Here is a 13554-nt window from a genome sequence, read left to right on the forward strand (position 1 = left end):
ATAACAAAGCAGACATCCATCACAGGAATGGAGGTGACTTGTAATATTTTATGGTATTCACTATAGGCTTTCTCTGATGTGATTAGGAATCGCTGAACATAAGTAATGGCATCAGTCCTCACTTATGGGTTCTATTTATTAACATTATTTTTACTAAAATAAAGTGAACAAGGGTGTTTTTACACCCTTTTCACATTATTTTAGTATCTCCTATAGTTATTACAGGGCAATTGGAGTAGAATTCGTAAAATTCTACTCCAACCCCTAAGTATCACTTATTTTTAGTAATCAGATCGCATTTCCCATAATTGTAATGGGAAAGGTGATCTGGCCAAAGTTACTAAAAGTAAATTGTAAAAAAATATCGGGGAAAGCCCTGTGATAATAACGCCACCTGGAGGTGGCGTTATCCAGGGTCTCCCCCGGTTAACGGCTTCCTGCCATGCTCTAACGGGCAGAGCAGAGCTTGGGAGTCGGTCCCAGTAATCAGCTGTGTGGTCTAAACAGACCGCAAGCTGATTACTGTAAAAAAAAAAAAAAAAATGTCAACATTTTTTTTTTACTTACCTGACTCCAGGGACCGGTGATCGGGGCTCCGGGTGATGTCCTCCCTCCGGTCAGCTGGTCTCCCATAGTGCACTGCGGCCCGGTCATCAGATGATTGGGTCCCAGTGCAGTATGGGATATCACCTGACCGGACGGATGGAGGACATCACCAGAGGCCTGGATCATGCAGGTAAGTGCTATTAAGGGAGGGGGGGGTCACGGGAGGGGGGGAAGGGGGGTCCGCGATCGCGGGGGCGGGGCTTAGCGCCGGGGGGTAGCAGCGGCGGCCGGTTGGTGCATGCGCCGGCACTTTGTCACGGTATTTTTTGCGAAAATACTGTGACTAGTGTGCAGAGGGGATTCACAGGGACAGAGCCTTATCGCAAGCTCTGTCCCTGCAAGGGATTTGTAGGAAATCCGTGTGATCTTGCCTGAATTCGCAATGCGAATTCAGTCGATAATATCACACTACAATCTGCATTCAATATGCGGATTGTAGTAAATAGAGCCCTATGGGGTAGATGTACTAAGCCTCGGAGGGAGATAAAAAGGAGCTTTATCAAAGCTTGGAAAGAGATAAAGGTGGAGATGTATGACCCGGCGATATAGGAGTTTAGTGGTATCAGCGTATGTTATGTGCGCTGATACCGCTTCTCCCCCATGTATTAATGTTGGGTGGTACAAGATAGCGCGCCGATGTCCCATCTAATGTATGAACGGTCAGTGGCACTGACCGTTCCGACAGCTGCAGATGTCGTTGCCCTAATACCACAGTATACTGCACTGTCCTTGGCTGTGCCGGCTACCGGCTCTAGGCTGTATGTGAGAGAGGTTCTGGCAGGGATCGCCGGAGGGAAAAGTTCTCACTCCTCGGCTCCGGCAGACGAGATGTTTAGACATCTTGTTGGTACTACTTCCTGTGTCGCCACGTTCATCTCCCCCAAAGTACCAACCAATCAGCTCCTAACTGCCATTTTTCAAATGCAGCCTGTAAAGTGACAGGAGCTGATTGGTTGGTACTTTATCCATACCTCCCAACAATACACATTTAGCTGGATAGTTCCATTTATCTGGGACAGTCCCGGCCGTAGTGTCCCTCGGTGGAGAGGGAGTTGGGGTGCATAGCAGAACAGCGGGTAAGCAGCAGAAGAGATGCCATGTGCAGAGTGATGCCAGGATCAGCAGTGTTGGGAGGTATGCTTTATCAATCTCCAAGCTTTGATAAATCTCCAACGTGCCAACCAATCAGCTCCTGTCATTCTCAAACACTGCTTGTAAGATGTCAGGAGCTGATTGGTTGGTACTTTATCTCTCTCCAAGGCTTATGCTGGGTAAACATTAGGTCATCTTGACGGCCGACTGGCCATCGCTTCGACCGATTCAGGTAAGTATACACACTTACCGATCACCCGCTCAAGGAATACATACAAATTACCACCGGACACAAGTCTGGCGGTTCAAATCCCGGCAGCGGAAGGCCGACACGGCTGAAAATCCCGATCGTCCGCAGGTAAGTATGTTCTAACCTAACCCTCCTTAGGGGTGCCTAACCCTAACCTCCCCCCCAGTGCCTAAACCTAACCCCCCCTTCCCCGCCGCCTAAACCAAAGTCCCCCCCGGGGGGGTGCCTAACCCTCCCTGAACCTAACCAAACCCTTTCCCCCCCCCCCGCGGCTGTCTGCAGCGGCGCCCGGCATCACTTCGATCGGGATGCCAGTCTCCCGGCGTCGGTAAAATGACAGGCGTCTAGAATTAGATGCCTGTCATTTAACCCTCGCCGGGATAAAGCAGTCGGGAAGCCGGCTGTCGGGCTTACGTGTGGCGGCTTCCCGATTGCATACCCCCGCTCAACATATCGTTCTGACATAACAGCTGGGCGGGCATTTGAATTTGCCCAGCTGTGACGTCAGTCCCTGCAGCAAGTGTACGGGCGGTTGGCGGACCACCCCTGCACACAGTCAGATGTGCTTATATATCAGCAGATATATATCGGCCATCGACTGTGCTGCACTGCAAACGCAATATGTCTGTGAACGACGTCGCACTCGTAATACATTGGCCGATCTTTGAACGGCCAATATATAGCCCAGTGTGTATCCAGTTTTAGTACATCTCTCATTATGTATGCTATTTTACAGGAGTTTATATATACAACTCTAATGTCTTTGTACAATTGTATACGCTGTATTTTTATTTTTTTTCTCTTCTTGTTCCAGTGTATAATTATTTTAGTAGTGTCTGTTCACAGCAGTGTTCTAAAGTTCCTGCGGTGACATGTTTTTGGAGTACAGAGAAAACTCCAGGGGTTCTGGACACATTAGGGGTTTAGATGTGGCGCTGATTTTCTATTTTCTGTAATTTATCATTGAAATCATGCTGATGCAGCTTTGGCAATACTTGCCCGTAGTTGTAAGGGTTAGCTTACCGCTTCACTACGTCTGTCTCAGGGGATCTGTGCATGTGGGATTCAAGCATGCATAGTGGGACTGAAAGGGGGAGATGTATCTCTCTCCAAAATTTGACACAGTGGAGAAGTTGCTCATAGCAACCAATCAGCTTGTAACAGTCCTCTTTCTAGCACAGCCTGTAAAATAACAGAAGCTGATTGGTTACTATGGGCAACTGCTGCACTTTACCTCTCTCCTAGGTGGATTTCAGTTGTTTTTGGTTACCTGCAAGTAATGGGCTCCCCGACTGGTGATATTCTGTTGTTTTGCTGATGGGCGTGATTGCTGCGGGCGCCCATTAGTTGTGCTCGCACCCACCTGAAGTGTCGAGCTGAAATTTGCCCAAAGTCAGGCTTTTGGGCGACCAAACTGTGTCGCCTAGTAGCTTGCACGGGTTTAGCTTTACGCAGCTAATCCTGGCACATTTGGGCGCGACATGCAGGATAAGTAATGGGCACCTGCGACACTTGCGGCCATCTGCAAAACCATTGAATTTTGTTTGTTGGGCACCAACAATTGAATTCTCCCCAAGATTAAAAAAACATTTTTTTTCCTTTTTAAATAATAAATCATTTTTAATATATTTTCTCCCCCTGAAAATTCCTGGTGGACCCCAGCTCCTCCTTTTAATGTCAGGTTCCAGACTGTGCACTCAGATTATACGTTGTTACACTATTAAAGGGTCAGTTACCTGGTGGAGCAGGAACATGGATGACCATGGGGGCTTGTTATGCTTCTATGAAAAGTATGCTAAAATACATGCTAATGTCAATCAAAATTAGCGGTTGGGTTATTAGATCTAACATTTAAAATATAGCATATCTCAAACTCAGAATGTTAAAGAATTAAAAACATAATCAACACTTAAGTCGTCTCAGTGGTAATAACTTTCTTTTACCGGGATGTAGTTATTATCCCGGCTGTTGGAATGTTGCTCATGGTGCCTACACACTTGGCGATATTTTACGTGATTTGCCCGATTCCGACGCATCATGACGACAAATCGTGTAAAATATGCCCAAATCGTGAGTGTCCACTCACGATGCTGATGTGCGTACCCACAGGTCGTACATCGCATCTTCAGATCTGCCATGCTGTAGGGCAGATTTGCCAATCTATGATACGATGCACTGGAAAAAGTTAAGGATGCACGAGAGATCGTTTGTCACATTCGACACTTTTTACACCAAATCATGCCCACGACTGCTGGGGAGATGCCGGGGGAGAGTTCAAGGGAAATCGTACACGATGTCGGATCGTGAGCACATCACCAAGTGTTTAGGCTCCTTCGGAATGCCGATGCTGGAAAGCAGACACTTGCATCCCAACAGTAAGTATTGGGGCTAGGGGGAGGGATAGGGTTAGGCACTAGGGGGGGGGGGTTAAGGTTAGGATGCAGGGGGGATGGCTAGAGTTAGGCTACGGGGGGGGGGGGGGAGAGTTAGGTGTAGGCCGTGGGTAGGAGATGGGTAATATACTTCAATCTGTCGGAATTGTGACCCAGTCGGGATGCTTCTGTAATTTTTCAAGCACAGCCTCAAGATGACAGAAGCTGATTGGTTGGTGCTTTATTTCTCTCCACTTTATCTCTATCCAAGGCTTGATACATTCCCCCCCCACACAAGTCTCGAAAGCAGGGCCAGTTTTACCGCTAGGCAACCTAGGCGGCCGCCTAGGGCCCAGCGGGTCCCAAGAGGCCTGTGGCTGGGCTCCCCTGATATCTGGCCCTGGAGTAGAACCTGCTGGCAGCAGCCGGGGATAGGATGCACACACAGGCAGTCTGTAAGCAGCAGCACAGGGGAGGAGGAGGGGAAAGGGTGGTGGGTGGAGGAGGCAGAGTTGCAGGCCAGGCTGGCTCTATCCTTAGGCAGGATATGCACCGCGGAGCGGTGCAAATACAAACCTCTCCGGCAGGTAAGTTTGGCGGGGGAGGGGAGAAAGGTGCTGTGAGGGGATGGGAATTGGGTCTGTGCTGTGAGGAGAGGGGCATCTCTGCTGAGAAAGGAGGGGGGGTCTGTGCTGTGAGGGGATAGTTTTTTTTGGCAAAGGGGTCTATGCTGTGAGGGCTGAAAGGTTTGTACTGTGAGGGCAGATGGGTTTGTGCTCTCAGCGGAGGTGGGATCTGTGGGGAGGGGAGTCTGTGCTGAGAGTAGGGGGTCTGCTCTGAGAGGAGGGGGTATCTGTGCTGAGAGGGGAGAGAGAGGTCTGTGCTGTGAGGGGAAAGGGGGTCTGTGCTTTGAGGGGAGAATGGGTCTGTGCTATGAGGAGAACAGTTCTATGCTGTGAGGGGAAAGGGGTCTGTGCTGAGAGGGGAGGGGGGTCTCTGCTAAAGGGGTCTGTGCTGTAAGTGGAGGGGGGATCTGTGGGGAGGGGGGTTCTGTGCTTAGATGGGAAGGAGGAGTCTGTGCTGAGAGGGGAAAGTGGATCTGTGCTGTGAAGGGAAAGGGGGTCTGTTTTGTAGGGGGAGAGGGGTTCTGTGCTGTGAGGGGGTTTGTGCTGTGAAGGGAAAGGGGGTCTGTTCTGTGAGGAGAGAGGGGTTCTGTGCTGTAAGGGAAGGGGGGCCTGTGCTGAGAGTGGAGGGAGGTTTGTGCTAAGAGTGGAGAAGGGTCTGTGCTGTTAAGGGAAAGGGGTGCTGTGCTGAGAATGAAGGGAGCAGTATGTGGTGCTGTAAGATGGGCAGTAACTGGGTCAGTGTGTGTTCTATGGGGGGCTAGGTGTGCTATGGGGGCAATGAGTGAGCTGGGATGAAGGTCAGTGTGCTGAGTGAGTGATTGCTGTGAGAGGGCAGTGGGTCAATAGAGGGGGCAATCAACGTGGCCAAACTTGGAAAAGCTTAGCAAAATCTAGCAAAAATCAAGTGTATTGTAAATACATAGCCGATAGTTTCAAGACCGTGGTGGACCTTTTCTTCAGGGTGCTGTACAGCGGCATGAATTAGGAATGAAACTATATCTATGGATTGTTTGAGAGAGGGGGGCCCCAAAACCGGTATTTTGCCTGTGGCCCCATGAGGTCTAAAGTGACAGCACCAGATAGGAAGCATCATAGGGAACAGCCTGAGAAAAGAGAAATAACAGGGATAAAGGACCAGATTCAGGTGGAGGTAGATGCAGTGACTATGTTTGCGCAGTTGAACGATTGTTTGCTACTGCACATGGGCACAAGTCTTGAAGACCCCGAGAGCATACGGTACGCAGAGACCGCTATTTAATATGGGATCGCTCTCATTTGAGCCGGCGGTGGAAACCAATTGGGTGTTCCTGGGCGGTGACTGGGAGGTTGCCTGAAGTGTTCGCAAAAACGGACGTCTCATTGATCCATGTGGAAGCTTTGATTGCTTCTAGTTTTGCAGCATTTGGCATCTGGCAGCATGTTCTTGATCTTCACAGCCCAGGCCGATGTCTATGGGGGGGGGGGCACTTCACTCTCTTTAGTCTCTCGTATGGTAAGTTGAAGATGCAGACCCAAAGGAGAAAACTTCACCTGTGTTTGACTCTGTGGCCTCGGAAGCATTAAGGATATGCTTGAGCTCACGGCTGTGATTGGCATGGTGCCTACCCAAAGGATACTACGATTATGCCTCTACCGGCCACTAGAATATCGATCTTTGGCCACGAAGTAGAACCACTCCTCTATTGGTGTCATGTGCCCTGGGCTTCAGAGTAGATGTGATCTAGTAGTAGTTGGGCAACCGATATGTCAGGGGCCACATTGTGGAAGAGGAAGTAGATCAGGCTGTTGCAACGTCTCTGGGATAACTCAGTGGAGGTTGATACACTCCTTCCTATTGTCCTTCACCTTAATGCAGAGCATTTCCAGCTCCTGGTGCAGGAAGCCCAGCTTGTTGCCTGTGTGGATTTGATAGTATACTAGCTCCTGCGCTCACTTCTCCAATGTGTGTGTGTTTTATTCAAAGGCTGACGATGCATGTAATGACACTGGAAATGGAAACCATTGTTTGCACTGACCACATACACCCTTGCGATGTGACTCACATCCCTGGGAATAGCGGCATTGTCGCGTTATTCTGAGCACTGTCCACTGCATTCATGCATTTACTACAAGCGAGCACATGGGGAACGTCTAAGCGACCTTTGGTGAAGTCCCGAGTAAGAATAAATGGCTATCAACAGCCACTTATCCAACGGATTGTTGTTTTTTGTTTGGGTGTTTTTTTTCCCCAAAACTTTATAAAAAAATGTCCATTCAAATTTACTTTTATTTTTTTTAAACTGCTGCTGGCACTTTTTAAAAAAATGTTATGGATGTGGCCATGTACGACCTTTTTCATTCATCTCGGAGAAAGAGCTTCTGTGAAAGATTCTGTGTAGCGTTTTGCGGCTGTGGCAGATTTAGCTGCTAGGTAAGCATGATTTATCGTTTGTGTGTATCTGCTTTGTATTCAGCGTAAGTCCTTCATTGGTTGCAATGGCAGAGATGAATCGGCCAGTATGCTGCAGTATAGGGACTGAGCACTGTGTTCTCCCATGTAGGTTTTATTGCCAACTGTTGCATATTTTATGCAACAGCTTGACCTTTGGTTATCCATATATTTGTACACATCCTTCATTGCAGGCATGGTGGGTGGGTCTTTTATTTTTATATATTATTTCCCTAGCAGGAAAAATTTAGGTCCACCGCTGACTAGTCCTGGATGAATGTGTGAAAAAATCATGTGTTTTGTGACTTTATTTTTTCTTCCATAAAGCTATAAGATAACAGACCTGTTCTAATCCATCACATTATGTCCAATGCTTAATATGTAGTGGCCTATTTGTGTAGGATCGCATTTTAGCCCTGATAATTAACTCATTATCTATGCAAATCACGGCAATAACAAGTTGTGCATCAAGGCGATTTTATCAATATTTTCATGCATAGGCGAATGCGATCACTGTACTTCAGGGTTGAAGCCCGGTTAAGCAACTGATCATTACGCAGACAGTGGGCTGTATATGTGCGATCTGTAATTACCGGAGAGGGATTCCTGATGCTCCAAAATGCGCCTATTATCATTTATCGACGCATGTATTTGCATAACATATAGGGGTCTATTTATTAAGCAGTGTTAGGAGACAGAGTGAAAAGTGATAAGGTGCCAGCCAATCAGCTCCCAACTGTCATCTCACAGGCTGTGTTTGAAATATGACAGTTGGGAGCTGATTGGCTGGCACCTTATCACTTTTCACTCTGTCTCCTACCACTGCTTAGTAAATAGACCCCATAGTCTCTTTAGTGTTTGTTTTCAGTGCTTTTTATGCTCTCTCCTTACCTAGACAGACAGCAAAAAAAATCAAAATGCAGTTGGTAACCAGAACAAGCTGCTGTCACTTCCCTTTTGTGAAACGGTAATTCTGGTCCATTGTTGAGAATTTTGTTTAGTTTAATTCATACATACCTACATTGGTGTCACCCACCGTTTTTTTCCTGCGTCCAGACGGAAGCCTGTGGTTTAGCACACTTTCTTCTTTCCTTTCCAAGTGCCTCCTGTTCCTAGTAAAAGATTATTGATTTATAAACTGGTGTATTGTTTGCGTTGTTTGCAAATGCTGTTACTGGAAAGCTGGAATGGAAAAGCTGTTCGCCAACACTGTGTTTTGCAGTTTGAACATGTTCTATGTACACATCTTCCTTTCAGCAATCAACTAAGGCGCATTATTGTGCAGAATGCCTCAGTAATCTGCCTGTTCTGCCTGACAGGCTGTGTGTACCATCAACGTCATCTATCCTTAAACAAGCGGATGCAGATAATGGCCAGGAATGGGTGGATGTCCCACCTCTCTAGCCTAAATATCCGTACTTTTCTCCTGCAGGAATTTAAATATCTATAATATTGGATGTTTAATGTTCTTTAAGGTGCTGAACTATTGGGGGGAGAATTATCAAAGATTGGAGAGAATGTACCAACCAGTCGGCCCGTAACTGTCATTTTTCAAACACAGCTTGTAAAAGCTGATTGGTACTTTATCTCCCTCCCAGCTTTGATACATCTCCCTCATTCTGCTGCCATATCTTTTCTAGAGATTGTATTATTTCCGGAAAATACAGTTAATTTCATTTTAAGGTATGTAAGTAAATTACACAGCAGTGGATTAACCCGTCCTTGTACTTTCTCTTTTATAATGGCTTACTTGTGTTTAAAATCCCTGTTGTGTGAAACGTACCTGCTTCAATGACTCTGAATAATGTGATACATCTAGGTGGTAATATTATGTTGTGGATTGTTTTCCTCACTGTAGATGTCACCATTCACTTTCAAGTTTGTAACTCCTGTATTGTAAGAGATAATGTTCCACCTGTTGTTAATATTTCCAAGTAACAGTTCTTTGTATAGCACACTCATATATTATACATACGATGGGCCTGGATGATGCAGGGGCGTGGCTAAACCGAGGAGGCGTGACCATGCCCACGGCCTTCTTACCTGCAAACACACCCCCTTACCCCCGGGGGTCACCTGCTGTAGGAAACACTGTGGGACTAATTCAGACCCGCTGAGCGCTCGCAAGCAGGTCGATGTTGGCCAAGTGCGCATGCGCACGATGGAGGCGGCTCCGTCGTGTGCATGCGCGAGACCCGAATAACGACGGCCAAGCCGTCGTTATGGGTCTCGCACCAAAGGGGGCGTGCTGTCGATGGTGAGTGACAGCACGCCCCCTTTGGTGGGCGTGCTGGGGGCGTGGCTGCTGAGACGGAGGTGTTCCCATGGGAACGCCTACCGTCTGGGGCCGGCCCCACTGACATCACAAGTGATGTCAGTGGGAGTGCTCTCGGCTCTGATAGAGCCAAAAACACTCCAGGGCTTGCGGCAATGAGACCCTACCGCAAGGGTCTCGTCGCAAGCCCGATGGTCGCGATGGTCTTGACCATCGCGACCATCTTCCTGGCCGCTCGCTATAGCTGTGGGTGGTTACTCACAGCTATGCGAGCGGCCGGGAGGCCGCTCTTAAATTCAGAGGGACGGCCCTGATTCAGAGTGACCGGCTCTGAATCAGGGCCTGTATCCCTTAGGATGACATTTCTTGGGGACAAATCTGGTCAGGAAACGGGTTGTATGTATGTATATATTTGACAGCCATTGTAAAAATGTATTTAAAATTGAAAAAATGGCATTATGGTATTACATATTTTAGGTACAGATTCTTTCCCCATCAAGGTCCCTCTTGTTGCCTTTGATCTTTTTATTCTTATAAAGAATATGGAAATTCCCTATCCCTTTTTATACGACTTTGGGCCACGTTGCTGCGTAGATTTTATTACATAGCGCATCATAAAGCAAAGTACAAGTTTTTGTTTTTGTGTTTTTCCGTGAATGTTTAACAATAAGAATGCTATAGTGACCTAGCAGAGGAAATTTACAGTCCAGAATAATTTTAGCTGGGTAAAGAGGAGGGTCCTTAAAATGTAACGTGGGCTCTTAGGCCCTCATTCAGAGCCGTACGCTCTGAGCAGAGCGCACGCTCTGCATGAGGGCCGGGCTCCATTTTCATGGAGCGTCCTCCTGGACGCTCGTATAGCTGTGGGTCACCACCCACAGGCTATACGAGCGTGCATTTTGATGGCCGCGATGGTCGTGACCATCGCGACCATCGAAATTGCGAGCTGGAGCCTGCGGTTGAGGTTTTCAACCGCAAGCTCCGGAGTGATTTTGGCTCTATCAGCGCCAAAATCACTCCCACTGACATCACTAGTGATGTCAGTGGGCCGGCTTCTGACGGGAGGCGTTCCCGTGGGAACGCCCCCGTCAGGGAGGCACGCCCCCGGCACGCCCACCAAAGGGGGCGTGCTGTCAATCAACATTGACAGCACGCCCCCTTTGATCGGACACAACGAGCGAAGGAAAGTCCTTCGCTCGTCGTGTCTGGCGCATGCGCACGACGGAGCTCCCTCCGTCGTGCGCATGCTCAGTGCAGACCATCGACCCACTTGCGAGCGGACAGCCGCTCGCGAGTGGGTCTGAATCAGGCCCTTAGTGCAGGGGTCATACAGTGGACTTACGTACCATATATTGTGGCCTTATACCCCGGCCTGTAGAAATCTGCACAGTGACTGCACCATGGAGCTTATTATACTGATTGCAGGTGAGAGAAGGTAATCGGGAGGTGAATTACATATCTTTTATACTGCTTATTAAGCAATTTGATTCAAGGTCGGATTGGCCCACAGGAGAACAGGGGAATTTCCCGGTGGGCCCCACTGCCTGAGGGCCCGCCCCCTCCTCTAGGCGTCTGGTTCCAGACTGTGCATATGTTACATTATACTGCTCAGGATTATGGTGTATTCACTACAATGCATTGTAGTTATCAATATGCTGCATTATCATGCCTGCACCATCATTATTTACTATATATATGTGTAAAGGGACCCAGACCATGCACTCTCTAATGCAGGGATGGGGAACCTCAGGTCCGGGGGCCTATTAGGCCCCCGGAACCATTTGGACTGGCCCACTGAGCGTTTTTCTGCTAGCCTCATCTGGCTAGCTGGGTGCCTAGAATGGCACCCTGCAACCAGAATCAATGCAGCAGTACCTGTGGAGGTTGGCCACATCCCTTAAGCATGGGCCCCTCCCACTGCCCTCCATGCCCAGTCCGACACTGTTCCAGCTCATAAGTTACGCACACAATTCTGAAAGACTACCACTTGTCTAGATATTTCTTCACCCTATTTCATTTAGTAAATTGTTCTCTTTTTTTCAGTGAGGGATTAGAAGTCTGGATGTATTTTAAAATCTGTTCAACTTTCCCCATCCCTGCTTCAGTAAAGCACCCTTGGGCGCGTTCAGCCGGAAAGTCCTTAGAAATCCATGCAAAAGTGCAGAGACAGACATGGAAACCGCTTCCTATCTCTTACATCTTATTAATTAGGTTATTTTATGCTCCGTCCCGATAAAAGTGTAGAAAACGATCTACGTTACAGACACTTCCAAATCCTGATGCAGGATGGTAGACTGCGCTGGTGGGGGCTGTCTTCTTGTGGGTTTAGGTTATTGTGCAGTAAAAGCCGTATTTTGGGTTCAATCGCAATGATTTAGGAAATGAAATCTATTCTTGTCTTCCCCTGCAGGTGAACAGAGGAAAGGAGGATGGCTAGGAGTATGACGGGCAGGATTCGTGAATTAAAAAATAGTTGATCTGTCGCCTTTTTCCCAATGCCAAAGAGAAAACAGTTGGAATAGAAATAATTGGATATATGTGGAGTAGAAACGATTTGAAAGAAACATGTCAAAGAAAAATAAAGCCAAAGGAGATAAGTGTGAAGTGGAGATGGAGGCGTTCCAGACTGCCAACGAGGAACTGCGGACAAAACTCACTCACATCCAAATAGAATATCAGCAGGAGAAGAATAAGGTATCGTACATCGAGCTCAGGCCATGCTGTGACGTGGAGATGAATTTCATAGAAACGTGTATAGATATAACAGCAACATACCTGTTGTCTATACATTTGGCGTACAGATGCGTCCTTATAAATCCAGCCTCAATACGCCATGTACACTCATGCCAGTTCCCGTGCAACTCTGCTAGCGCTAAGTGTCTTTCTCACCCGAAAATGCCTTCTAAGTCGCACCAGGACACTTTGCTGACTTATTTGATTTGTGACACTTGAATATATGTGTGAACCTGAATTTATACAGATGTGTCCTCCTACATCTGTCCTCCATATACCACGCTTGCCTGGCATGAGTGAGCCGCTGTTCCCGTGCTACTCTGCTAGTGTCAGGCGTCTTTTTTTTTTTTTTGCCAAAATGCGTCTAAGTTACAATGCGATTCAACTAGGACGCAGACTGTGCTGATTAATTGGACATGTGACACTTGTATATCTGTGTGCACCTGACTATGTATATGAAGCACAACGGGACTTGGAATGCAAAAAGCTGCGGCCGCTACATTGTAGCACTTTGATTCAGAGACTCGCACATATATGTGACACATTTCAAATTAATTAGCAAAGTCTGCGGGTGTGTCCTAGTCACATTACAGCAAAAAAGAAGCTCTGCGCTAGCAGAGTCGCATGGGACATGGCGCGTCCAGAAAGGGGCTGTTTGGAGAGACTGCAGCAAATAGTGTTTGAGGACACAACTGTACTAATAGAGATGTACGAGTGGGTTATTTTTCCTGCTGGTGATTTATCAGAGTAAGAGGGATAAAGGCACTAATACATTTATATCCCCAAATCTGTATCTGGAATATATTTGTGGAAATAAAGAGAAACTCTAGGCTTTCTGAGACACGCAGATCTGCCTTTGGGTTATTTGGGAATAGCACAAAATAAATGTCTGGCTTCTCCCTTCCTCTAGTAAATGACAGAAATGAGGACGCAGACAGCTAACAGCCATCGGCATCTCTCTCCTATTGATGTATGCATGAATTTTTGAATACAGAATTGGTCTTTGAGAACAACTCTCCTTAAAGGGATATTAGCGCATCTATTCAGGACCCGTAGCATAATGTCTCAATTACAAGTGATGGGATCTGTAGTATGTCTTAATCCCCCCCCCCCTCCCATCTCCTCATATAGGGCAGGATGTACTAAGCATGGTATTCGCTATGTGGTACATC

The 13554-nt window shown here is 47.3% G+C and overlaps 1 protein-coding gene across 1 annotated transcript in view; it reads left to right on the forward strand.

Annotated features, from left to right (window-relative positions):
- LOC148442714 (janus kinase and microtubule-interacting protein 1-like) overlaps positions 1–13554 on the forward strand; it is a 144780-nt gene that overhangs the window by 43093 nt on the left and 88133 nt on the right. Inside the window, exon 2 of the mRNA XM_088463576.1 lies at positions 12060–12343. Coding sequence (XP_088319702.1) covers positions 12215–12343 — 129 coding nt within the window. The 5' untranslated portion in view covers positions 12060–12214. The remainder of the gene's footprint in view (positions 1–12059; positions 12344–13554) is intronic.

The sequence above is a fragment of the Taudactylus pleione genome, unplaced genomic scaffold (assembly GCF_031769625.1).
Source record: "Taudactylus pleione unplaced genomic scaffold, aTauple2 ptg001408l, whole genome shotgun sequence".
In the NCBI taxonomy this organism is placed as follows: domain Eukaryota; kingdom Metazoa; phylum Chordata; class Amphibia; order Anura; family Myobatrachidae; genus Taudactylus; species Taudactylus pleione.